The following is a 27,871-nucleotide window of genomic DNA, read 5'->3' on the forward strand; positions in this document are numbered from 1 at the left end:
TAACCGTTAGCGGGGAAGCTGAAAATGTTGATTTAACATTTATTTTTGAGCTGCATGCGATAAATTTATTTCCATCTCTTTTAAATAACGCATTTCAAGATGCGAGCTTTAATTTCAATTAATAAATATAAGATACAATTATTAATTTTGGGTAACCATTTAAAAATAAACAAATTTGTTCAATTTATATATAAAAATTTAGTTTTTATTTCAAAACTTACTAAGAATTGATTTTGAAACCTGGTAAAAAAATGATTAACTGCTTGGGTTGACTTGCATTTTTTTTTTGTAAACTTTGAATAGCAAATAAATCAAATTTGTTTAATTCAATTTTCAGAGAAAAATACCTACTTTTATTTTAATTAGTTATACTTCAATTTTAATTTAATGTGAAAATTATGTTTTTATGCTTTAACTATTTTTTTATAAAAAATAGTTGGATAAAATGTATCATGACATTGCATATTTCATCGGCTGCGTAAACAGATTGAAGAAAAAACATTTACAAGCCTTTTTCTGCTACATTTTCGCATTAAATTATTGACTTTAAATGGAAACTCACCTTTAAACTTAGTCAGCAAATTTGCAATAAATACAAATTTCACTCAACCTCGATATAAACACATGCAGTGCAATTCATCATTCGCCCACACCTGAAAGGCAGGTGAAACGAGTTGAGGTGAGGGGAGTGGAGCTGAGAGGTTTCTGTATGGAATCGACAAACGTCCCATTAACAGAATTCAATGCACAAAAACTCCCGAGCTCGCTGCTTGGCGTTTTGAAGCCAAAAAGCGAATGTCAACACTATCAATCATTGCTTTGACAGTTTGAGTGCTTGTTTTAGTATTTGTGCTTTTGATTATGTGACGTGCACACACACACACACACCCACACGCGCGCATACAGGCCAAACGCATACATACATATTTGCGAATGCGGGGCGCATCAATTGATACACTTACAACAAATTGTTTGTGCTGAAACACGTGGGCGGCATTCGTTTGGCGGTGGGAGGGTGTCGTCGTCAGTAAAGGGGGGAATGGGTGACTGGATGGCAAGCGTTTGATTGATAGAGCCCCGACCTGAGCTATTTTAAATGAACAAATTGAATGTGTGCACACATGTGTGTGAATGATTATTGAAATTAAAGAAGGTCCCCAGCAAAAAAAGCTAAAATGTGCATACACAAGAAGAAAAGGAAGCGAAAGGGTTCAATTATCCATCAGAGTTATGTTTGCAGATTGCGTTTAAATATATATCATGATATTCCAAGAGTGGCTTCCGAACCTGGTTTTGCATACGTATGAACCAATGCTTCTCTTATTAATCATGACTATATTTTTGGATGTTTCCAATGTTTTTTCTAAAAACCCTTACACAGCCCCTTCTTCAATAGCTACGCGTATTGCTTGCAAGCCAACTTTTTTCAACAAACGCATTTATTTGAATCTGTTCAATTTTTAAAACAAATATTTTTTTTTCCAAAGACAGTAATATTTTATGAACAGAAATTGTTTTAGTAAAGAGAATACTCTATTTTGACTATATATCAAAATATTTCAGCTATAATTACCTAAAGTAGAAGCAGATGCGTGTTGTTGTAGTCTTGCAGTAAAATTTATTAACAATAACTAAAATAAACTCAGCTCATAAGGAAAAACAAAACCAATTTTTGGTAAGCAAAAAGGAACCAAAAAAATTGAACGTAACAATAAACAATCTGGAGAGACTACTGTTGGCGAGCAACTTGGTCGAATTGGAATTTGAACGGATTGGGTCGGGCTCGGAATGTGGCCAGTTGGCGCTGCTTTTTGAACTCCTCGTGCTCGAGACGTTTGCGCTGTTCCGCCTGCTCCCGGCGTCGGGTTTCCTGCATCAGATGCGACTTTGAATTGAATATCTTGCGCTGCTCGGCGCGCAGCTCCGTGGATAGGCGGAAGGGTTTGACCTCCAGCTGAAACTGCGAGGATTGACCATTGGCTGGCTTCAGTGGGGCTGCAATGAACTTGGGCACCGGCTTGGTCTTGGGGCGCAGCTTCTGCTGCTGCAGCCGCTCCTGCTCGCGTTCCTGCAACAGCTGCTCGACCTTCTGGCGTCGCTTTAGCAGCATGTTGCGCGACGTTTTTAGGACATTTGGTGTGACCGCACAGGTGATGTGATGTACGACCTGCTTGTTGGCCAGCTGCTGATGGACTTGGCCGAAGTTGGGCATGGGACGGCTGCGGAACTGGCGCTGGGCACGCTCCTGCTCGAGCCGCTGGCGCAGGAGCTGCTGTTTCTTGTGCTCGTAGATGTCCTTAAAGCGGTAGGCCTGCGGCGCGGGGTCTTGCTGCGTAACAGCGCCCGTTGGCACCTCCTTCTGCCAGTCGGAGTCAACGGTCTTCAGCAAATTCTCGAGTACAGCCACTTGCTTCTGGGCATTGTCGTACACAATGCTCTGGCGACGTTGCAGCTGCTCAAGATCCTGTTCCAATTGCTGTTGCTTCAGCGTCTTCTCGTCATCGTCATCCAAATTCTCCTTGGACTCGGCCACATGCTGCTCCTCCTGAGGCTGCAAATTCATTTGCCCAAAAAGGTTTTCGGTGTCCTCCACCTCAAACTGGCTGCACTTGTACTCAAATTTTAGCTCCGACATTTTGTACTTTTGTACTTGTTTCTGCCAATATCTTATAACTTTTGTAAATGTCTAATGTTGTTGCCCAATCCCCTTTTGCTACTCTCATTAACAGCCTACTCTAAGCCCCGAGCAGCTGCTCATGAAATGTGTGTTTCGAGCATTAGTGAGAATTTCATTTAAATTATTATTGCAGACACTGCTTATGCCTCTATATGGATAATGTATAAAGTCTTGACTGCCACTTGGGCATGCCCATCAGTCGACATCCTTGAGTTCCTGCTGCTCTTCTCCGCACCCCTCGGAGAGCCTCTGTCACGCTGCTCCTGCAATTGCATACATCGCATTTGCTTGGCGTTGTCTGTTTCCTGCCTGTCCAACTGTCTGTCCCTGTCAGTCCGCATGGTCCGTAACGTTACGTCTATGTGGTGTCAATTTGATTGCAAAGGTAATTCAAATAATCTCATCATACACAATATAGCTGTCTATTCACCTGCCAGCCCACTTACACACACACACACACACACACACTCACACACCTATAAATATATGTATATTTCCGGGCACTGTCAGACAATTTCTGAACGAGCAGCGAAAATACATAAATTTTGCATTTCAACTGCTGATTAAAATTTTATTTTAAAGCTGTACTAAATTCGAATTATATAAATCTAAAAATTGCTGTTAAATTTCAACTGATTTTAACAATTTTTGAATATTTGCAACAATATATTTCTGTTTAATAAACACTAAAAGCTGAATTATAATTCAGATAGATTACATCTGTTTACTGGCCATAATTAGATGTAATTATTACTAAGTCTAATTAGCACAATGAGTGGAAGAATCTTGTGTCGAATTATAGCTCTAGGGATAATTTTAAAAACAATTGGAATATTCCTTTTCCCTAGTTTAGTTTATTTAACTTGTATTTTTATCCTAACAATTAGTTGGGAGATAATATGGCTACAGAACTGTCATAACCGAAGGCTATAGAAGTAAATGCAATACATGACACTTTAATAAAAATAATATTGATAAAATAAATTAAAATTATGATAAAATAATAAAACATATGATATCAATAAGTAATTATGATGACAAAAATAATAATATTAAAAATAACAATAATAATATTTTTAATTTAAATAATTCAAACTTAAAAAAAGGAAAGGTCACTAAGAAAATAAATAATTATTATATGGATATCAGTAGTGTAAATAATAATACTAATAATAATGATAAAAAAGTGACTCCCTGAGCGTTAATCAAAATGTTAGATCATTAAGAGCTTTTATCTTTAATCTCTGGTAGCAAAGTGCAGAAATTAGTTAATCTCACACATCTGATGATTAAGCAAAAGGCACAAAGTCAAAGAGTACGCAGGTGGCACATGCCACAAGTTGCCAGCAAATCAAACCGACAAATTACGCACGCAGCTGCACTTGATTAGCACTATGTAAATGTGTGTGAGCATGTGTGAGTGTGTGTGAGTGTGTTCAGTAACATGTGTGTGAGTAAAAGTCTTAACAGAACACTCGTATCTTTGGCTGAACGCTTGTTGATAACTTTTTAAAAGCACTCGTCCTACCCACTACACCGCCCCCCCCCCCCCCCCTTCCTACACATCAAGTGGCTCCCCCTCCAATCCTTATACACTCGACAGATTAACAACGTTGCTTACAAAATAAAACTTTGGCTTGTAGTCGAACTTATCTCTGTGATAGCCATTAGTAAGGCAGAAAAGTTAACAATGAGCAGGCGAAGGCCAAAGCCAGGAGTAAAAACTTAGCCACTGATAAACGTGCTTCACAAACAGAACGCGATAGAGGGTTAGAAAAGTGTGGAATGGATCGAATGGAAAGCCAAAGTTAGCCCAAAAAACTTGCCGCAAAACAAGCGCAAAAACTCTTTTTCCCATCTGCGATAATTGCTTCTCAGCTGAGGAAATGTTGCCACCCCGCCCTTATCTATGCGTCTGTATGTCTAAAACAAAGCGCGCCTCTTGATTAGTTTACAAATGTAGCTGGAAGGGGGAGAGGGGATGTAAGTTGGTTCGTCTATGATTATACTACAGTTTGCAATTAGTGGCTCATTTAAAAGAGATTTGCAGCGCACGAAATTTCCTGATTAGATTGTTGAGTACGAAATCAAAGGAATTTCAATCCTGAAAATGAATGCGCCCCCACATTTACAAAGCATCAAATTTTCGTTGTGCCTTAGCCCAGATAAATTACTCACATGACAATTGCCCAGCAGGGATGCGGAAGGGGGTGGAGGCAAAGGTCCGTTGGTTACGCTTACAAAACATAAAAAGTTACGAGTTTTCCTTCCTCGCATTCTTCTCGAACCATTTAACCCGAGCGCAATTTTCATAAAACGAAATTATTAAAATTGTTTATTCGGCAAGCCGACGAACCTGCGTGCACATCTGCCATATGTTTCGGATGGCTTCTTTACTGATACACATATGCATATATGTTTATATATATATATATATATATATATATATATATATATATAAATGTATATGTGTGCCAACATACACATGTTCTTGTGTGTTTATTATTATTGAGCTGTTAAATATGATAAGTTTAAATAACTTGGAAAATTTCTAAAAGTACCGGAAAATAATTGAAATGTCTGTATACAAGTGTTTTTCTTTTAAATACCCTGTAACCATAAAAAAACGTTAAGTAACGATAACTTATGGTTGAGGTAGTCTTAGGGATTATAAGTAATCCAGCTAACCCAGTTAAAAGTGTATTAAACAAATATATTTCTAACAGATTTTAATTTTTGATTTATCATATATTTATTTAATTGTTTATTTGCCTAAACTACTTTTGTATTTTTGATTCTAAACACTTGTAATACTAAAAAAAGTATAGTTCGTATAAGTACTTCATTCCAGGGTATCTTCAAGTAAATCACTCTCTGCTGGTGCACTCTTACCTGTTAGTTATGTCTAAAACAAACAATCGAACATGATGGAGCAAAAACTTAATAGAAAATTTCTTAATGAACTTGTGTTTGACATTTGTAATTTTATTTTCATATATTTGTTGTCAGGGTGTGTGTGGCTAAATTGTAAAATTGTTGTGGAAAATACTTTTGGCAAAAATTTACAATCAGAATTTGACATGCACATAACTAGGTTAACTGAAAAAACAAATCGAAACAATGAATTGAATGGAACAACTTTTCGAATATGTTAAAGTTTTTATCTTTTATTTGTTCCAAACACGAATCAAACTTTAAATTAAATGTTTTGGAACTGTAATTAAAACTACAGATGGCACAATTGCAAACAATTTGCGTTTAAGTGGTCAACAGAAAAATACATAATGAACGCATAATCAATCATCCTTTTTGTTGTGTTATTATAACTTGATATGTAACAAAGTGAACTCGTGTATTTATGAAGAGCGAGTGACATTTTCTGAAATGCGCTGAAAAATCAATTAATTGATACGCGAATTGGATTCAAAAAACGAACATATATACTATTGTCAATCATAATTATTGATTGTCCATTAGTAACTCGCTCGTAATTTATGCATGACAGCAAAAAATTTGTCGTGTTGAAAGGCGATAAAAAATCAATTTAAGTGTCGGCCAATGCCATACATTTTGCTTTATACAGAACAAGATACAATTGAACACTTTTAATCAATAAAACCAGGAAAAATATAGTTATGGGCATGGCGACGAAGATTGTATACCCTACATTCTTTGGCAATCCAATCATATCCAAAATGATCTACATTTATGGTAGACGAGAACATTTATAGCGATAAGGAAGTTTGTTTCTGTGTCAATCAGGAGTGATTGGCCTTTAACGCACAGCCTGCTATGGCGGGGTTTCACCTGCAACTGTGAAAAATGCGTGGAAAATGGTTAAATGAAACCTTTTGCATACGGTTCGAGCAGATGAGGCCGCATTTGCAAAGATTTTTGTAAAAATTCATTGAGGTCTTGTATCACACTTGATGTATAATAGATAATCGAAGGTGGGAAATGGGGATGTAAAGTGGAAAATGGGTATCAAAGGCGGAAAAACGGTATCAAAGGTTATACGAGCAAAAGTTTGGTGCGATTAGCTTCCAGCTAATTTTTAAATTTATTGTTTCTTTACCTATTGATGACCAAATTAAAAGGTGTAAAACTTATGAAATGTTATCTATCGAAATCTATAATAGTTATTGAGAATGAAATGAATACTTCGTTCCACGTATTCGCTTTCCTAAATATTCCAACATTTAGAAAGCTGATATATCCAGATTGACAATAGGGATACCATTCTTTCTAAGTTAGCAAATGCATATTTCAAAAGCTTGTGACATTACAAAAGTAACCTTCGTGTTGAGCCGCTATTAGGGTAGAATTTTAGCATTTGTCTGTCAGTTCCTATCAATATTTATGGCATTGCTTTGCTATTATTATTTGGCAATTAATAATATGTATGGGATCAAAGGAAATGAAACTTTTATTTATGGCAATGCGTGGTGCATGGAAAACTTGCGATAACTAAAGGCTAAATATCAAGTGAAATGCATTTTCTTGTCAAATGTCAGAAACAACAGTTCGCTTTAGGGTGGCACCGATGCCCGGCTACCAGATCTAGATGAGTTGAGCCCTGTGTGTCCCTGAGTACTCGGACTCGTACGCGCGCTTGATACAACAGCAGACCAATAAACAAAAGCATTAAACCCATAAAACAGGGAACATGGCACTCACGAGAATTAACACTACATTATTCACAATGCAATTTCGAAAAAAATGTTTCAACCCGAAACGGATGCGACTCGGCGAATGTGAATGTGAATGTGGCTGTGAATGTGAATACGTGTGCAATGGCTCACATGGGTGCCTTACATTGCCTGCGGCTCTGGGCGGCGAGGCGGGGGGTTAGCTGGGAGGGCACCAGTTCTCTGCGGGCTCTGTGTGCGGGTGTGTATGTGGGCGTGGGCGTGGGCGTGGCAGCTGCACCTTTCGCTTGTCGTTGCCTGCCATCGCGCTGAACTTTTATTATTTCTTATTTTTTGCACTTGCTGAAAAAAATGTGAAAAATTAAAAATATTGTACTATATGCGTGCATTTATGTATATACAAAATTCGTTAGTCTTCATCTTTTTTTTTTGTATATTTTACCGGTGTTGCTTTTATGCATATTTCCCACAACACATTTGGAGTCGAGCAGCAGCGCTTAAATCATCCAAAAGGGGCGTACGGACAAGGAAGGCAGGGCGGGGCTGGGTTGGACAGCAGCAAGCCTGTTTGTTGTTAGTTCGCCGCTGAAGTTGGGCTTAACCCATCAGCAGCAGCATCATAGCACGGCCTGAGGTGCATCTGGAGATCCCAACCCGAGCCCTCAACTACGCCCATCCCACCTCCCAACTCCCACCGTGTTGATTTATGTTCAGAGTTTGCGTTCATTTATCATTACACTTGAAAGCATTTCCGCTTTGTTCCTTTTATTATGTATATGTTCATGCATAGATGACGGGCTAGCGAGGGGCTGTAAAGCACAATAAACAAAATGGGCAATACTTTTAATGCAAGTTATGTTTTATTTCTTGTTGATGCTCCTTTCATTGCAGGTGCAAAATAGGCTGCTTATCATCAGCATCGTAGCTGCGCTTAAGCCCGACTTAAAACAATGAACGAGAAAAATTATATGTTTGCGTATGTTGTAAACTGATGATGCATGCTTATTTCGATAAGAAACATAATATGCGCAAATAGGGTTGTTTTTAAATTTAAATAATTTATATAGTACTGCAATTGAAGCACTTTTTTAAAAACAATATATCCTATATAGACATAGTTCGAAATTTCCCACCCCCCTAACTCGCTCAAAACTCAAGCGATGTTCACGAGGTTTGACTCTATAACTTATCATCAATAAATAAATTTAAAGAAAATGTCAATTATTTTTGCGTGGACTCTAACCAGTTCTTTTCAAAATATTTGGATAGTCCGACCCTAAACATAATTATATCAATAAATGTGAATTTTCGGCGAAAATAAGTCCGTCTGCTGTATAAAGAGAGTTTAGATATTTGATTTTAATTAGGAGCCAGAATTGAAAGCTATCTAGTTGGCAATTGCAAAATGCATTATTGCTAAAATGTAATGCGAAAATGTGAATATTTCTAATATTCATAACTAATAAATTGCCTCTGGCATTTTTGATGCAGCTCTTAGTTACATTTGGGCCAGGTGCAAAATTAATATACGTTATCTTTGCATAAGTTGTGTGCATGTGACAAATAATTCCCACTGATTTACGGCCATGGCCATGCAGCATGATGCAGCTTCGGGGAATGCTCGGCAGGCTTAGAAGGCACAAATGCCAACTGCAGCTGCAACAAAATGCCCGCAGCCAAGCCTCAGCATAGAATCGGAGCCTGCACCGTAGCCGGAGCCGGAGCCGGAACGTTCATGGCCAAATGCGATTACCGAAAAGATGAAAATTGAATTTATGTGTACGCTCTGAACAAATAAACCTGTGAATGTGGGCGAAAATAAGGCAAACGTTGGTTTTGATTAGTTAATTAAAATGTCAGCTTATATTGCAATATGAACTCAACATTTATTAATTTCGTATAACATATGACAACGACAAGGTCCGTATCAGGTGCTCTTATTTAAATCGAAACTTGACACAGAAATTTAATTACTTAATTGAACGAACCGAACGGACAGGACGAGCTGCAGGTGCTAAATGGAATTTAACGGGATTTCTGTGAATTTCGTTGACTCATTTCGATTTGCCAGCATTTACATAATAAGAGTCTCTAATCTAAATTAAAATCAACGAGCGGCTACCATTTGCATTAATTAAGCTCATCCGCTTCGTTCCAGAAAGTATTGATTGCGATCATTTCTTTTCACCGGCCAGCAGCTTTGGACTTTGGACTTTGTTATATCATATCAAAGCTGAAAAAGCACGAAAAAAACAGAAGCTAATGAGAGCTAGTCGACTAGCATATACCCTGTGCCAGACACTTTTTGAGCAACATTTATGGTCACCTGATCCTAAAACTGGCTGATGTCGAAAAGTCCTCCAATACATAAAATTGGTTAGAAATTTCATCGTTTGATTTAAAATTGTACTTTAGTCACTTCTGTTGACATTAGGTGTAGTTGGCGTGGAATTGCCTGAAAATATATAAGAAATATATTTCACCGACGCAATTATAAATGCATATTATAGTAACAACTCTCATGGGAGGACAGCGACTGTCGAATAATGAGTGATCACTTAAGAGTGTCCGCCTAATAGAGGAACAACGGGTATGGGCTGGCGCAACCCTTAGAAAATCTTGTGGACACATTTCTTCTAAATAGGCCTTAAGACTTAAAGGACTGACTCTCCACATCCTAAACAGACTCTAGTCCTGAACTCTTATCTCAAGTATCTTTAATCAGTTTGAAACTCACCCTTCTTCTTGCATTTTTCTGTTTACAGGGTATCAGGAGAAAATGCTCTCAACAAGTTCATTTTCCATGCGATGTAATGGCTCAGGTAATAAACATAAAAACTAATTTCCCCCCAAAATGCCAAGAATGTTAATCAAAAGATTGTCCTGTTAGATTGCGGCGTAGCAACAACAACAAAATTTCTCTGTGGGATGCATGCCCTGTGTGTATATGTATGTGTGTGAGTGAGTGTGTGTGTTCGAGGGGTGTACAAGGTCTGTGGTTTCTATTTTGTGGTAATTTCCGTTTATGTTTTTGAATTTTTTACTCACGGCTGCGCAAACACAACTGAATGCTGATGGCTTCTGTTCGCCACCCAGTTTTGCCAGTTTTTCCCAGCATTTTGCCCCGCATTTTCATCAACCAGCTGCCAGCAAACATGGCAGAATGTTGTCTCTGTTGCATGTTGGCCTTTTTGGCTCGTTGGTAGTGCTCGTATTTGTTTTTGCGGAATTAAAATTTTTGCTGAAATTGACTTTAATTAACGCCCAGGCAGCAGGTCATTTGCGCCTCACTTGTCCCTAGTTAGAGGGGCGTGGCAACAACAACAGCTCTTACGAAATTTCTAAAACTTTAAAGTCCATTCAAACGGTTTACATGTGGCAAGCATGAATGTTGCGGTCAGGCTTAGCCGACTACGTACGAATCCAATATCAGCTTATGCCTTTGCCACCCATCCAGTTGGCGTAGGCAAAATGTTTTCAAATCGATCTTTAGAAGAACTCGTCAGTAGTCCTCTTTCCAAATATTTTAATACTTTGCTTGTCGGGTGTATAGAAGAGTATGTATTCCGGATCTCGGATCTTTCGATCATTAAATAACGTCGGAAAAAAAGAAACCCAAAAAACAAATATGCTCTTTTCTATAAGTGAAAGGGTATTAACACTTGAGCTTAAATTCCGATTTAATCAGTTATGCTGCTTTAGCCTGATAGCCCTAAGCCATATGCGAAGCATCACATATCGGATGAGCTCACCTAGGAGATACCCTGTAACATTCATATATTAACATATATATACAGTAGTATGCGATATCTATCATCGTGCATATCTAGTCTATAAGATACGTTAAGTATAAAGTTAGAGGGATGTGCGGCGAGGAGGGGCTCTATTACAATAATTTGAAAAAATTACATTTTATTTACTTATTTGTGTATCAATGTGCACCTTCTCTCTATTTCAATTCGGGTCGTTTTCGTTATGGTGTTCTTGTTGTCGGCTACTACTCGATACTAAATGGCAACTGACTACTGTGTTAAATGACATAAAAAAGTATTATATAAATACAATATAAAAACGTTATTGCAGCCTCAACTGATAACAGATCGGTTTCATAACAAAAGGTCTCGCTTTGCCTGTCCAAGCAAGCTTTGATTGATAATATTGTATAAAGTAAGCTCAATATAAGAAATGGAAGTAATGTAAAGATTGTAATAAATAATTAAGAATATGACTGAAGCGATGTACATATGTAACGAAATATGAGTAACAGCGATGTATAAGTGTTGGTATTCTAGAGAAAGCATGATCTGACTTTTAAACGGTTGAACGAGTCCTGAAATAAAGGTATACAAAGATAAACAAGTAATAGGTTCTAGTCGGGAGCTCCCGACTAGGGGATAGTCTTCTTCCAACATCAAATGCATATATATATTCTATTTTAGAAGCTATATGTCAAGTTTGGTGATCTAAAATATACCCTTATACAGTATACCCTTATACCCATTTTTAATGGGTTCAGGGTATTAAAAAGGACGAATCCGTTCAATAAATTTTAATTTTAAATATTTATGTTCAAATAATAATTGAGATCATAAAAGTAAAATCTGAGATTAGATTATTGGCCGTATCATCATGACTGCCCGTTTTAATGAGTGGTCCACATCTTTAAAGCTTCCCCAGTATATGCCCTTGACGTTATTATTATATATTCCATTTAAGTTGCTGTTTGAATAATAAATTAGAAGAAAAACCTGAAACTACGTTGAAGTGTTCCTACCTCACAAAAGGACTTGTACCACCAGGCAGCACTGCGAGTCTTCGCACAGTTTTTCAGCTGATTAGAATCATTATCCCGATCATAAGTTGTAAATTTTTGACCATGATGATATTTGAATGAATCCCCAGCTGTTCCATTCGCATTCCCAAGCGTGTGTAACGCGAATGATTCTAATTCATCTCCAATCGCAAACCTATCATACCTCTCGTATGATTGTTCACCGTCCTCGTCCTCTAGTAGAACCAGCAGCTCTTGTCTTTGAGCGGCAGTTATTGCATGGATTTTTTCCAAGCCCATAAAGAGCTCGTCTTCCAGGTCGCCAAAGCCATTTTTGTAGTCATTCCAATTACGATAAAAGTCCTCACTTCCGTCCTGGCGTCGCAAAATTATAGTCCAGCCGTTACCGTAATTGTTTTGTTCGCATACAACCCTGAACGTCTTGAGGCTAAAACCGCGAACTTGTATCTCAAATACCGCTAGCTTGACCTGCTGCTTCATAGCAGCTGTGTGCGTGAGGTTCAACGGAATCTAGATCATGATTCCCGATTAGTTCTTGAAGCAACTTTCCCTGACGTTCTCCCTCCGCTCTAAAAAGTGACTTCAATCAGATAAAATTTGTGTATCCGTAATAAAACTCACCTCAACTCGGCTACTTGTGATTTAGCCTCGCTAAACTCTGCAATTTGATTGCAATCGGAATGTGAAAAAAATACATGAATAATTAATATTGTGCAAAGCTTTTTTAAAAAAGCCATTGTGATCTCCCGAGCGTTAAGACTGGGCGAACCGGCGTTTGACTTCCCTTTTTATAGCGAGTGTGACTGTTATTAAGTATTAAAAAAATTCTATATTCACAATAAATGTACAAAATAATCTAAGGTAGCCAAAGGTCATAGAATAAGCGGATGTTGATGCTGATTAATCATTCAGATTATAATTTGTCGTGTTCAATTCTTTATCAGTGTTACGCATGTGACTTTTCGTAGAGAGCAATAAAAAGCTTCATTTGCAATTACAATTAAGTGCGAGCAGCGGCAGGTGCAAGACTTTTGCCCGGTATTGAAAATTAGTTTGCTGCCAACGCGCAAAGTGAAAACTTTAACATTTTTAGCGACTATGTTTTAACCTGTCCAAAAGTGTTGGCAGAGCGCGGGTGGACGGAGTCACCACTCCGGTGGGGCGATGGCGAGACAAACTGCCTTGTATTTCATTTTGTGCGTTTAGTGCATTATTGTGTGTGCCCGCGCCCACCTGTCGCCCGCGCCTCGCCAGCAGCTGTGCCGGCCTGCCAGGCGAAGTTAGTGTTACCTTGTTTGCCGCCAGAGAAGAAGTTTTCCAAGTTGTCGGCAGGCGCTCGTGTTGCCCAAACAGATTAAACTCTGAACACATGTGCGCCTGCAATTTTACGCGCCGTCGCTGCGCAGGCTTCCGCATCTGCACCCGCACCCGCATCCCCATCCGGATCCGCTGATGTTGCTGGTGGTGCAGTTGGTGGTGTTGGTTGTGCAGCCGCAGCCACAGCCACTGCCAGGGGCTTCACATAACCGCCACATTAATTCCTAGTGCCAGACACCTTTCTCGTTAGCGGTTGCCCCAACTTATTTAATTTCACAGGCGCCACGACCAGCAGCTGCGCCAGCTTTAACTTTGCCGCGGGCCGCCTTTGCGTCCGACTCTAATCAGAAAATTAAATAGCATTCGCGTGTTTATTCAAATTCAAATTATTGGCATTTTGTTGCTTTATTTAATTATCGAATATGTTGCTGCAACAGTTTCCCAGTTTTCACTTCTCAGTTCTCGGGCGACATTTGCTCAAACTTCTCACGTTTCACCTGACCCGGACGGCCATGGGGCCACAAGCATGCGGGCACACATTTGGACACATTTTTTTTTTTATGTATAATTTATGTCCTGTGGGGGATTTGCACGCAGCTTTAGTTAAGGCTAACGAATGCGCATACGTGCGATCACGTAAACTAAGATAAGGTACGAACTATGCTGTATGAATGTTATCGAGATATCTTTCGAGTGTTTGCCCGAGCTTAAATCGGAAATGAATTATTTAAAAAAGATAGTTGATGCCAACTTTTCGCCTTCACTATAAAAGTTACCAGGAAATTGTTAAAATTGTATTGTCAAAAAGTTGCGAAACTTAATTGGTGAATCGAGTAAGGTAAGGTAAGGCAAAAAGTGTATTCCATGGGAAAATTTAATTCGCTTTTGAAGGAAAGAGAAATTTATATAAAAAATAATAACAATCCGATCCAATAAAAGACCAAATATCTTGAATAATTAAACTCTTTGCGCATTACTGAAGCACTTTAATTCTAGAAAAAGCGGGTGCATCTCAGGCATTTTCCGAATAGCCTTATGTTTTGATTCCTCGCATTTCCCAGAATTTTCCTGTGTAATATTCCTACTTCAAAGCTTCATAATAGTCCAAAGGAAAATTGTGTAGGAACAATTCGCCCAGCTTTAGCTTGCCCTCTATGCTCTTACTTTTTCCAACACGCAAGCTCTAACAAATATTTAAAGCTTATTCATTTTTGAAATATTTAAGTAGTATTTATAGTTTCTAAATAGAACGAAAAGCCGGAAGAGTCCGGTATGACAGCATTTCGAGCTAATACAGGAATGGAAAAATACTAGCATAAATATAGTTGTATAAGTTTTAAATATATCAGATTCGATATATTCGGATATTCTTCCTTTCAAACATCAAAAATCTATTTTTACTAATTTGTACGAAAATTAAATCGAACGGCACTTAAATTGCACATCGTATGAATAATTTAAATGTAATGCAAATTTCAAGGCAACTGCATTAACACAAATACTTAAACAGCAATAATCCGAAATTCCGGCATCGAAGACGAGCGGCGACTTTTGGCTGAAATGCCTTCGGCATAATTAAACTCTGTGGAATTTCATTATAAAATTCGCAGACATTTCGCAAGATGCGAACGATTTGCCGCATGCTTCTGCTCTTGGATGGTAGCTAAAGTTTCATGCAGCGACCTTTTCTTGGGGGCATTTCATGAATGTAGTGCAACATTTTTGGCTCAAGTTAAATTTACACTGAAATCGGCTCGTTAAGCGGTAATATTCCTTATGAAACTCAATTTGCCCATACCCCCACAGAGCTGGCCACCGACCCATTACACATAAGTATGTGTGTGTGTGTGTGTGGCCTTTGACCGAGTTGATTTTTCACAATTTCCGGCCAAGCGAGAGCTGCGCTGCCGACTGGGCGGAAACGTAATTTGGCTCTTGGCCATTATTTTCGGCACTGACCGCAAAGCCAAAGTCCGCTGCAGCTGCCGCTCCACGAGTGGACAGGGGATGGCTAAGGGGTTGTGGAGAGCGGAAAACGCCGGCGAGGCGCCTCATCATAATCGAAGCCACGAAATTGAAGTACTGCGGCACACAATGCGGTTTCCGTTGACTGCTGATTGGCTTCCGTTTCCGCTAATTTTTGAAAGTCGGCCGACATTGTTTTTGTAGTCATCAGTTGCTGTTGTTTCTTATTGTCCTTTGCAGGCAGGCAGCAAAAGGCTCCAGCTGAGCTGATTACACTTTCCATTCATTTGCCCAATAAAGCAGCTACTTTTACAAGCAGCCAAGTCCAAAGCTCGAAATGCTGTCAAAAGTAATCTTGTAAACGAGCGCAACAATAGAAACTTGCCCGCTCTCCGAAGCAACGAATAATCGTACATTTTGAAAGCAATAAGATTCTGGCATTCAAAGCTTAAGGTTTGAATGTGATTTTATGTAATTTAAATTAATATCAGTCAAGTAAGTTTTGACAATACAACAGCTTATGGGCCGAGAAATAGAATTTTTAACATTTGTATTGCTCCCATTAGATTAATTGAAGAAATAGAAATAGAAATAGGGGTCGCAAGCTCAACTAAGCAGCAGAAGAATATATTCTGCTAATAAAGTATTTGACTTTAAAATAATAAGGCAAAAGCTTTCGTCCTTTCAAAGGCAAAGCCAGATATAATGGAAGAAGGAAACGAGCTTTTAAACTAGAAGTAAGCTTTAATGTGCTTTCAACCTACAGATGATTTCAATATTCTTTTTTTTTAATTTTTTTTAGATTGTTTTTAGATTTCAATAATATGGATTAATATGACGGCAATAACAAACCAAGTAGAAAGCTTCAAATTTATAGATCGAAAAACCATTGCCACATATCTTTTCCGAAAGCTTTATTTTTTTTTTAACAAGATAATAAAACTAACTCAGAGCTCTTTATTACTAGATCTCCATGTTCATCAAAATATCGATAATAATATAAAAATATTGAATTTGTTAAAACTAATTTGAATCGTAAACTAAGAACTAAAAGTTTCACTGAAGAAAATCAATTTTATTTGTGCCTGGGAATACCTTTCTTCAAGTATATGCTATTTTCCCAGCGTGAATCTTAGCGGCAAATTCTAGTTGCCGAATCGGACAAGAAGTGAGGGGAGCGAAGGCAAGGATACAAATGTGGTGGAGGCAATCCTTTCGTTTTATATTCGTCCTGTTGGTTCATTTTTTTGCTGCATATTCTTTATGTAAGCATATCAAAAATGTGTTTCCAAATAGAAATTTAAAACCTTATTACTCGGAAGGAAAAAAAATATATAAATATTTTATGGCGAAAATATTGCAGCTGAAAAGGGACAATATATGTAGATACATTTAGCCAAACTGACCCCATGTCCGGGCAGGGGAGCAAAAGCACGGAACACACACACACACACACACACACACACACACGCACACACAAGGCACGGCTGGGTCAACGTCGGACCTGGACCAAATCTAAGCGCCTGTTCCGGACGAGTCCAGCACACTTGAAGTGTAAACTCTGCGCATCTCTTTTTATTTTCAGTTTTTTCTCTTTTCTTTCTTTAAATTGTGTAACAAATTGTTCCCCGAGGACGAATTTGGATTAAGTAAAAAAAGGGTTTATTTACGATGCCATACATAACACGGCCCCATTCGAGGAGCTGCAGGGCCTGTCTGCCGTACCCCAGCCCAAACTGGTCTTTACCCGGCTGTGTTTCCTTCTCTTATATTTTGGATTTTTTTTATTACGTGCCCAATACTCAATTTGGGGCATATTTAAATTCATCGTCTATTGACGGCAGCCGGCGGGCATTTTGTATGCACATGAAATGCGAAAGTTGCCAGCGTTTCGTTTAGATCTATTGAGTGGTTATTTGAACTGAACTTTGAGGTTGAATTCGCTTCATTTTTATGTTATTTATATGTACGGCTAGCCCCAAGACCGAACCCAAATCCAGGAACAAAGTGTTGAGCCGAAATGAAATACATGCAAGCTAACCAAAAGGAAAATTTGCCAGGCCAATATTATAGAACATAAATTTCCCATACATAAATTTATCTATAAATATATATATATATATATATATGTTACTTACATATCTTGTGTAGGTAAAAACTTGTTTACCAAACCGCTTAACTGGCATTCGTGTACTCTCACATCAGATACTCTTTCTGATAATAAAGCGAGAGAGGGAGACAGAAAGATTGAGTTGCCAAGCAATTTAGCAGCAGTTGAGTTGAGATGCGCGACCCGGCGGCATCTTGATAATATTTCGATTTATACGAAAGCGCTTTGCAACTCCCCCAGTTCCCCAGCCATTTCTGGTATTCGTTGTCATTGTTTTTAGCAAAACAGTTTCAACTTTTTGCCACACAACCGAAACTGTCAAACAGCGTAAACTTCAAACTGAAACGAGTCGGAACTGATGGCACCTGAGCACCGAGCTCCGAGCACCGAGCTCCGACCCGATGGCTGAAAGCCCCTTTAGTACCAGGTTCATTTAGTTGGGCTGTCAGGGCTTTTGCGCTCAATTTGGCAGACAGCAACGCAATCATTGCGAATAAGTTTTCAACTGTGACGTCAGCGAACGCTAACCCACATTGACAGAATATCCTTTCACAGCATTCTTTTTGCAGATGGCTAGGGGTGTAGCTTCCAAGGAAAAAGAGCTAAAAACAACATTTAACCATCTACTTTACAAGGGGTCTAATTGTCAGTTCGAAGACAAGCAAAATAAGAGTGCTTTAGTCGTCATAGATTAGGAAATATCCTGCTGGATTACAAATATCAACTGGTCTCAAGTGTTCGCTTTTCCGTTTTAATATTTATGTGAGCACAGGTAGTTGGGCAACGAAGACATCTGAAATCGAAAATAACTCGATTTTCAAATAAATTTATTGTAGTTGACAAAGTGTTCGACCTGTTTAGTATTTACTACATTTTAAGCTGCCAGCTCAAGGTCTATTTTGGCCATAACGATTAACAAGTAGTTGGTTTTGGTAGCTTTTTCGCCTTTTCGTTGCTTTCAATTCTCAATTTGCTATAGCTTAAGACTTTGTTCCCAGTCTTGCAAATATAGAGTCGATAGCAGAGCTTGCTAACGATAGATTCGCGATACAATTTATGCTAACCAAAAAAAAAATAAGTAAATTAATCAATGGATTCGGTTTTAACTGGGAATTGCACGCTGAGACCACATAACACTAGCTTTTTAGAGTACACATATTTGGCATGGTTATTAAATACTTTCTGCACTAACTTTGACCACATTTTTCTTGCACTTGCTTGTTTGAGCAATGCATTCAAAATTTGTCTTGTATATTCTTGCGTTCAAGTGCACATTTAAGTCAAATAAGTTTGCATTCAAACTAGCGAACTTTTGCAATAGGTGCAAAATGCTTTTACAGGCAAAAGTTTTTTAATGCAGTCCGTGAAGTCCATTGAAGCATTTCGAAACTTTTTTTATATATTTGCCACTATTTTTACAGATTAAACCACGCAATGTCAGCAATTACGTGCCTTGATCCACAGTCATTCGTTCGGTCAGCCCGAAGGAAACGATACATTATGTAACTTGCGATATTTTAGTGTATGTTGAAAGCTAATCCATTCGTTATGTCTGCAGTTGATGGTAAGGCAGCAGGGACTCATGTGTCATCGCTTGTTCAGTGAGCTAATTATGGAATAATTAGTTGAAGTCTGAGCAACGCAAACGAAAAATGCAATAAGAGTATAAAAACAAAAATTAGTCAGCGATGCGATGCAATTCGATCAAGCTGTTCGGCTAAAGCGATGAGTACATCAGCCTCCCGCCACTTCCCTGCTTGCCGATAACCTCACAGCTCGACTCGGAGCTTGTTTGGCGTGGCAATTAGCACGCTCCTGTGCACTTGTGCAGCCAGCTGAGGCCAGGACGAGGCCGCATTCGCAATCCCATTGAACCGCAATGGAGGCACATAAAGCGCGCATTGAAAATTAATTGCGGCTCTCCTGCATCTGCGGCACCAAGTGTGATTCTGTGTGTGTGGGGATCTGAGTCAATGTGTGTGTGTGTGAGTGTGTGCCCCATACTAATGCGGGTGCGTGAGTGCCCAACCGCTTGAGCGGCATCAACTTACACTTCCTACGCTGCTTGCCTTCACTGAGCGCCAGAACTTGCGCTGATGATGACGATGATGCCTTCACAAGCAACAGGAGCAGGCAACGGTAACCAGCGGCCTGCCAGGCAGCCGTCCAAGCCCGGCTCGCGGTTTGCCTTTTATGAAAAATTAATTTGCTTTTTGTGTTCCGCAATAATATTTTACTTTTTTGCGGTGCCGCAACACACCCCCCTCCCACACAATGGACTTCCCCTTGACTGTGCTGCCAATCAGAGCGTATGATTAATTTTTCGTCGCAGTGCCCCCCAAATCTGATTTATGTGCATGTGTGCGCGTGTGTGTGTGTTATGTGTGCATAACACTTGGTAAGACTGAGTTACATTGTCAAAAGTAAGGGCTTAAGTTTAAAACGAATTAAAAACAATTTTTTTTTATTTAAATTTAAAAAATGTAATAATATTATATTATTATTATATATTTATATTATTATTATATTATAATATGCATATTGAAACGCTGATTAACACTGGTTTTCTAACATTGATTTTAACACTTTAGTACACCAACATTTGTAAAAGATTTTAATGCATTTTAGAGCTTATGTAGTTAATATTTGTTTTGGGAAGATTTGCTTATTTTAGTAAATCTCAACGTATTGTCTCTTTGATTTGTTTTTATTTTCTTCTCATGAATATACTTCGTTGGCAATAAAACTTGTTAAGTGTTTAAGAATATTGTGATTGCATTTAACTAATTTAACTTCATGCTAAACTTGTGGCGTCTACTTTAAATACCAAGCAGTTTGCGCTATTCTGCGTCTACAACTAAAAGTGCTCAAGAAAATACCCTTTACCCTAAGCCATTCTAAATTTCCTCTTTGCGTACACATGTAATAAAAACACACGTACACACACACAATCACTTTAGGCTGTGGCTGCGCTTCTTCTTTCCTTACCCTATTACAAAAGAGTATAGATCTTATAGAAGTTATCCTAGCTAAACGCATATGTACAAACGCACAGAGGGACATGGCTTGATCGACTCTGCTCGTTGTCTGGATCAAGAATATATATGTGTAATGCTGCTTAGGAATATACACGTGTATCTTCTGTGTTTTAGCTTACATCTGCAAATAACTAATAAGCCCCATTTTAAGCATTTTCAATGAGCACAGGGTATAAAAAGCGGAACAACTGAAGCAGCAGCTTGAGCAACACCAAGGAACACTTTCCATGGTCATGCACAGTTATTTGCAACACAACAGACAATGCATATTTTTGCAATGCCACAGCAACAACAAGGGGCAAAAAGTTGGTGGCAACTTCTTGGAAAAGTTTTCACAACGCCGCGGCGTCTGGCAGTTTTTTCTCTTGCTGTCTCTCCCTTTCTCTCAGTAGAATCTTGGGCGTACACACTTCACATTAGAAAAACCACAAAATTATGCAACACAATATGAAATGCATTTGAAAGACAAGTGAATCTTGTCAAGTGCCACAGTGGCAAGCACGAAGCGACTCCGGCTCCAGTTCCGGCCAGGACCAGGACCAGGACTACGAAATACGGACTATGGACTATGGCTCCAGCGTCAGAGCAGAACACTTGAGTTGGCGCTTTAATCAAAAGTCAAATATTTCATGCAATGCGACAAGCATTCGCTGAAGTGCTAGGTGGCGGGGGTAGGGTGGAAGGTTTGAAGAGGGAAAGAGGGGTTGGGTGCTACTACTTTAACAGCAGGCAGCTGCTGTCAGCATGCAAATGCACCGCTGCTAACCCACACAATAGACGCCAACGACGACGACGACGACGACGACATTTGCCGGCAAACTTCACCCCGCCTACAAATTTTAGTGTCAGAAAATCTGGGAAAAGGGGGCAAAGCCAAGCAGATCCTCAGCTCGGCAGCTGACTCGCATGCCTGTGCACTTGCAGCCACTTTGAATTTGGATAGAAATGGGCTACGGCTCCGCTCCGCTCCGCTCCGCTCGGCTCGACTCTGCTCAGCTCAGCTCTGCTCTTTCATGGAAATTACATTTTTGCATTCTGGCGTCGCTGCTACTCAAGTAAATGCAAATATTTCTCATTTCTCTTACAATACAAAAAACTTACAAAAAGCAAGAAATTGTCAAATGTATTCAAAATGTGCGCCGCATGCGAAATCTTTTTGAATATTTATACACACACAGACATTCCTTACAATATACACATATATATATATATATAAATATGTATATGTATTTATGTGTGTGTGTGTGTGTGGTGTCATTTAAATTCCAGAGCAAATCAGTTTGTTGGGAATGCAGAGATTACAGCTACAAAATTTCATGGCCATTTCCTCTGAAATTGATTTTAGCTAAAATATAGCAGGTGAGGATGCTCGACTCGCAAATATCCAGTACACAATCAATCAAATAAGCCCATGAGGAGGTCATTGAAATATTTGCATTCGCAATCAATTTTCAATTTATTGTGAAACTTGTTGAAGTTGGTATTAAAACAAATAAATAAAAAAACTCTAACTCTGCATATACAATTACCTACATACAGATATTGGTAAGTCCATATCATGGTTTGTGTGTATTGCAAAATTGTAAAAATTGGAGCTTCGTTATTTATCCATTTCGACGCTAAGAAAACTCGAATTTTCAAAAAAGTAAAATTTTAGCTATGCCAACTGCGGCCAAGAAAATACATTCCTCCATCTTAAGGCTAGAGTCACCAGCTCCTACAAAGATCAACCCAATACTTTAATACAGGACCTTTAATGTTTTGGCCTACAGGTGTTTTATTGCAGGACGTGAACTTCCACGGCAACAGCTGCCAGGCCAACCTAACTACGAGGAGCAGGCCATTAAGTGTTAAATACAAGAGTTTGGCAAACTGCAAATATTGATATTTTCATTTAAAAATATTCGAAATGAATGAAATCATTCTATAAGACAAATCCAAAAGCATAACATTCCTTTTATTTATCTTAAAAATTATATAAATATAAACTTTGAAATGTCAGCAAAATAGTCTAATGAAAATTGGTTAAAATACACAGAAGTTGTTGGACAGTCGTCGCAGTTAGCACCGAGTGCAGGAATTTTTAATTAACCCAAAAGAAATTGGTATCTTAGGGAATCAATACGTAATGCCAGTCCTTCAAATGGGGCTTTTTAATAGCCAAAGGATGCATTTTAATTTTATCAGCAATTATTTGGAAATCAAATTTTACGGCTTTTTATAAAATAAGGTGCTGCGATTGAAGTAATATAAATTTCTCTAGTTCTGTTTTTTTGTAGAAATACTAATATGTATGTAGATATGGACGGACTTGAGCTGAAAGGAAAACTTTTAACTGTAGAATCCTGAGCAGAAATCAACACCAGGAAGAGTTTTCAATGTGCAAAAAGTAGGAATTTGCAGCTGGGGGCTTGTAAGACATGGCAAACTATGACTAAGCTCTCATTAAGTTTTTTCATAACACAATAGAAAGTTTAATTCTGAGCATCTAAGAAACTTACAAGTTGATTTCTTTTTCCGCTCCACCAACTGACTTCACAAGCGATCCTGAGGTCCAGCTCGAGCAGGCAGAATAACCTAACCATGTCCACTCAAAAGCCAAACCACAAAATTTTGGGCCTTTTGTAAAATGTGAAAAAGCTGTGCAGTCATGCCTGTGCACAATGCCGAGGCAATTAATTACCAATGCATTTGAAATTCCAAATTGTGGCTTTGGTTGAGTTTTTTTTTGTGTGTAGCTTTTGGCAAGATTATTAAAATTTTTAATACGTGTTTTTTAATTCAACTAATTGTCCGAAAACGTGCATGCAAAACTGACCACAAAAATTGAATTCATAATGAAACGCGGAAAAACAATTGCAAAGAACAAAAGAATTATTTTTTAAATTTATTGAGCCAAGTAAAGTCCAGTATTAATATTGTATATTATAATGCAATTATAACAGTGAACATTTTGGTATTAGGCGCATTACACACAGCACAAATTTATGCATTCACGTGGCGTATACGTAATGTCATCAAGTATACGCGCAGCTCTTTAATAACGAAATGGCGATTTATAAAAGGGCTTAGGTCATAAAAAACAAGATACCTAAGACCGCTGACGCACTTCATTTACGTTTTTATGGCTTCATTTTATTGTCTTTTTGTTTACCCTTTTCTTTTAATGCGAGAAGCTGGCATTAGGCCCAAGTAATGGGGTTTAGTTCTTAAAACGTATCTTTGTTGTCGAGTGTAAGAGCTTTTGGTCGTTATAAAATGCATAATTAGCGTAATTAAAATTATTAAATGCCCCATTACAAAACTTTTCAATCTGGCTTTGTATTATGTACGTTTATACCACAAGTATTCTCTTTCTTTATATATATATATATGTCATTCTTTTTAATTTAATTCATAAGTTTCATGGCTTGAAATCTTTGCAGACTATGAATGATACTTAATTTAAAACTCAATTTATGATTATTTCCACACAATTTAATTCCGTAATTGATTTATGCATTTCATTTTGCTGCTTATCAAGCCATGGAAGCGTCAATCAATCCAAGTAACTACAAATGTGCGTGTGTATACATGTTCATTTATATATGCCTGCAATATAGATGCATACAAATCGTTGTTTTTTTTTTTTTTTTATATACCCTTTAAATAAAAAGTAGATGCATGCAAGGAGATTTAAGCACTCTTAGTCCATTTTTCTAGAAAGTATTGCCAAATACTGGCAGTTAGTGTTCTAAAATCCACCGAAGCCGGAAAAAAGGTTATTAAAGGATTTTTATTTTGTAATTATGGAAATGTAATTTTTAAAATGAAATTGGAATACATTTGAGACTTCAGCTTTTGTATAGATGAAGTTTTGGTTTGTACATGTACAATAGTGGAAAACTGGTGGAAGATGAATGCATGAAATGTTTTGCTTACCATCCGATTGACTTTAAGGCATTTTCCTAGATCTATATCAAAATTCAGACGTGAGTATGTACATTAATTTTTGTTAATAACAAGTTCAAGCCACAAGTTCATTTTCAAATATCTATGTGTAATATTATGTGAAATATTTCAGGGAAAATGTGCGGAAAATGGTTGGGTATGTCTCATACATGGAATACCAGCTAATAAATAGGTGATAATAGGGTATCTGCTACGTCGAGCACGTTTGACTTTCAAACTTAAAGTTGTTTTGTTTTTGGGCTTTGTTGCCGCTCGTGCAAAATAAACAGTTGCGTTTTTCATATGATTAAATGTTGAATGGGCGGCAGAAGTGCTGCATTACAAACTGATTAAAAATGAATGCAAATGTATACGTAATTAAATAAATTAATTAAGCAGCGCCATCAGGGCACAGAGCAAAGACAAGTGGCAGAAGGGGGCAGGGGACAAGGGACCGAGCCACTTGACAACCGGCAAACAGGAACAACAACAACAACAACTGCAACTGAAATGGCCGCAACTGAAATAACAAAGCTGCTGTTTTAAAAAGCAAATTGAAATTGTTGGCCATTTGTATCTGGTCTTTACAGTTGCCGTTGTTATTGTTGTTGTTGTTGTTGTTGCTATTGTTGTCGCAGTGCATGCAGTAATTGTGCAGTTTATTTTACCATTTCCCATTCAAGTGCAAATTAAATGCACAGCGACATCGACGACCTTTGTCCTTTGACACGCCACAACAGCAGCTGCAGTTCATTTACCCCTCGGGGCCCGCGTACAATTCCCGCCGCCCAGCAATTTATTTGGCTCTTGTCATGGCATCAATGCCACATAATTGTTGCCAGACAGCTTGGCCGACAGAAAGCACACGAATTATAAGAATAGCTGCTCCGGACTCTCTCCAACTTTTGCTAGCTCACTTTCTTTATCCCTATCTCATGAACAAGCCTGCGCGCACTACAAAAAAATTCTTGCCAAATTACAAATTTCAATTTGGGATTTTGCTATGGGACTTACAGTTTCTTATTTATGATGCTTTTCCCCTTTATTTATTATATTTTTGCTGGCCACCAAACCAAAATTTACGAGCTCGATTCTGTGTATTGCACAACAATTCAAAAAGCAATAAGCAAAAAGTATCTAACCTAACTTGGCGATACTCTGTCACATTAGGTCTATATATAAAACTATAAATTTCGAATAAAAAGCTACCAAGTTTGAACGCAGCATTAAGAATTGTCGGAGATTTTTCCTTTTATGCTTTACACACCTCATGACAAATTTAAAATACTCTCTTCAAGAGTATACAAATAGTAATTTAATGATTGGCAAGCTTTATATGCAAGAGGAATACGTGTATATGTTAACCCAAACCAAATAGAAATTGTTTTTGATTTGTAAAAGTAACTGTAGTTATGAAGTTGGGAAACTCCTTTTTGGCATTAAATTGAATAAATTTAATTGACCACTTCAGCGCTAGCTTGGATGTGGAATTTTTGCTTTTGATATACGCAATTGAATATACAGTAAATATTTAATTCAAATAAATTTTTTGTCTATGCTAAACCACAAAAAAAAAAAAAAAAAAAAAAAAAAAAAGAAATACGATTTTTTCTGGCACAACTATAGCGTAAATAATGTTTGTTAACATTAGCGCATGTCTGTCTACTTGCAGTTGCTTCTCATAGCCTGCCCAGAAAAGACTTATACACCCACCCCTTGCAGGCCCAACATCAACCCCCCCACGCACCGCACCATGCAACGTTTACATTCCACACGGCAACAATTTTGTCGCTTCGTGAAAATTCTGTTACGCGCAGCCGTGGTAGCTTTGCAACGTTTGAATTTGAGCTGTGGAGACTAATAGCAGAGCCTGTTAATAACATAGTCTGTTATTTACAGAATTGACTGTTAAGTGCGTTTAGTTTAACTATGCCATTTTTAACGCTTTATAAACGAAGTTGTATATATGTGAATTTTAATATTGTTGCAACAAACTAATAGAGATATATAAAAATATATATTTTTGGCCAGACCAACTCAGCTAAGTTCAGCTGATGTCACTAAATTGAAGAAACGGGCGATTCCCTTTACTACAGCCAAAATATATCAGAAAGCTTGAGCACAGGCGATTCGTAAGACATTGCCTTTCTTTTAAAAATAGAACACCTTATTATCGAATCAGATCAAATTTATATACAAACGTGTACATTTTAAGTCATATTCCTTGTTTGAATTAATCAAGATAACAAAGGTAATTATACAGAAAATATTTATATATATTCTGCTATTAACAAAAGCTTACAAGCTGTGAATGGCTTTAACAAGATTGAGGTGTGCTTACTAATTCCCCTTAAAGCAAAATATCAAAGTTTACCCATGTGCTTTAATTGAATAGAGCAGACCAATGCCAAGATGCGTGCATAACCAATTTTCGCAATCATCTGTCTGATATTTAAATGGGTAACAGCATATTTAAATCAATATGCATAAGACAATGAAGGCATTCTGATTGAGGAAAACCCCAGTAAATGCAGCATAGCAAGACCAACCTCAACATCACGCTCTTCGACAAATTGGATTGACATGTGTGACTCAGCTTGCATTTCGTCGGGGCAGTCCTTAACTGAGCACGGCCTCACTTTAAGTGAGTGTGTGTGTGTGTGTGTGTCTATTCATGCGAATGACTCTTGTAGCCGAAGCTTTAACGTGCCATGTGAATGAACTCCGGCCGCAATAAATTTCAAATTGAACTAAACTAAGGAGCGCACACAGCACTTACATTTACCAACTGCCTCTAAATCAACACAAAACTTTGTATGTGCATGTGTATGTGTGTGTGTGCATGTGTGTGTGTGTGTGTGTTTCCCTGGCGATTGTAAGTTTAGATTACATTGCGTTTATTTGCAAAGACTTCACTTCTAAAGTCAATCGACTCAATAAATGATTTTTAAAGCAATCAAAGGCGCTTTGGCGACAAAAATCCAATCCAACACATTTTCATTTTGCATACACCTGGGTATAATGCATATCTACAATTGTTTCAAGTATATAATACCATGGCACTTAAAATGCTATAAATATAAAATTCGAATGAAACACATAGGATATATTGCTATTTTTTTTGATTTGCCCAAAAGTATTTTTGCGTAAATCTTTAGAGAAGTACACTACTGGGGGCTTAGTGAGTTATTTTCGACCATTAATTTATTGATAACAAAAATGTTTAGCAGGTGACTTCAGAGATACTTCATCTTTCAGTCTTAGTAATTTCATTGACAAACCAAAGAAAAGATTTTGGTTTTATGCTTTTAAATGCAATATATTTTTAATTAGTTAAATTAAATAAGAAATATAGAAATATAATTTGAATTAGAAATATGTAAATTTTAAAAT

At 37.9% G+C, this 27,871-nt stretch overlaps 2 protein-coding genes across 3 annotated transcripts; both read right to left on the reverse strand.

Moving 5' to 3' along the window:
• Nucleotides 1–1,633: 1,633 nt before the first annotated feature.
• On the reverse strand, nt 1,634–2,690 carry LOC115759171 (zinc finger protein 853). Its single transcript, XM_030700043.1, has one exon. The coding sequence runs from the start codon at nt 2,633–2,635 to the stop codon at nt 1,730–1,732; it is 906 nt and encodes a 301-aa protein (XP_030555903.1). The 5' UTR covers nt 2,636–2,690; the 3' UTR covers nt 1,634–1,729.
• Nucleotides 2,691–11,869: 9,179 nt separating this feature from the next.
• LOC115759172 (ryncolin-1-like) lies at nt 11,870–25,164 on the reverse strand. 2 transcript variants are annotated; one of them, XM_030700045.1, is made up of 3 exons: nt 25,147–25,164; nt 12,740–12,776; nt 11,870–12,687 (listed from the first exon to the last, which is right to left on the reverse strand). In XM_030700045.1, the coding sequence occupies exon 3, from the start codon at nt 12,596–12,598 to the stop codon at nt 12,062–12,064; it is 537 nt and encodes a 178-aa protein (XP_030555905.1). In that variant the 5' UTR covers nt 12,599–12,687; nt 12,740–12,776; nt 25,147–25,164; the 3' UTR covers nt 11,870–12,061. The 2 variants fall into 2 exon arrangements, with proteins under 2 accessions (XP_030555905.1, XP_030555906.1); XM_030700046.1 differs by lacking the exon at nt 25,147–25,164 and having other exon boundaries at nt 11,870–12,045; nt 12,101–12,687; nt 12,740–12,851.
• Nucleotides 25,165–27,871: the final 2,707 nt, after the last annotated feature.

This window comes from Drosophila novamexicana, unplaced genomic scaffold, assembly GCF_003285875.2.
Source record: "Drosophila novamexicana strain 15010-1031.04,08,12 unplaced genomic scaffold, DnovRS2.1 tig00000193-arrow-pilon, whole genome shotgun sequence".
Classification (NCBI taxonomy): domain Eukaryota; kingdom Metazoa; phylum Arthropoda; class Insecta; order Diptera; family Drosophilidae; genus Drosophila; species Drosophila novamexicana.

What these genes read in the sequence shown, in the direction of transcription:
- LOC115759172 (XM_030700045.1), bottom strand. Translation starts at nt 12,598, where the DNA reads ATGAAGCAGCAGGTCAAGCTAGCGGTATTTGAGATACAAGTTCGCGGT.
- LOC115759171 (XM_030700043.1), bottom strand. Translation starts at nt 2,635, where the DNA reads ATGTCGGAGCTAAAATTTGAGTACAAGTGCAGCCAGTTTGAGGTGGAG.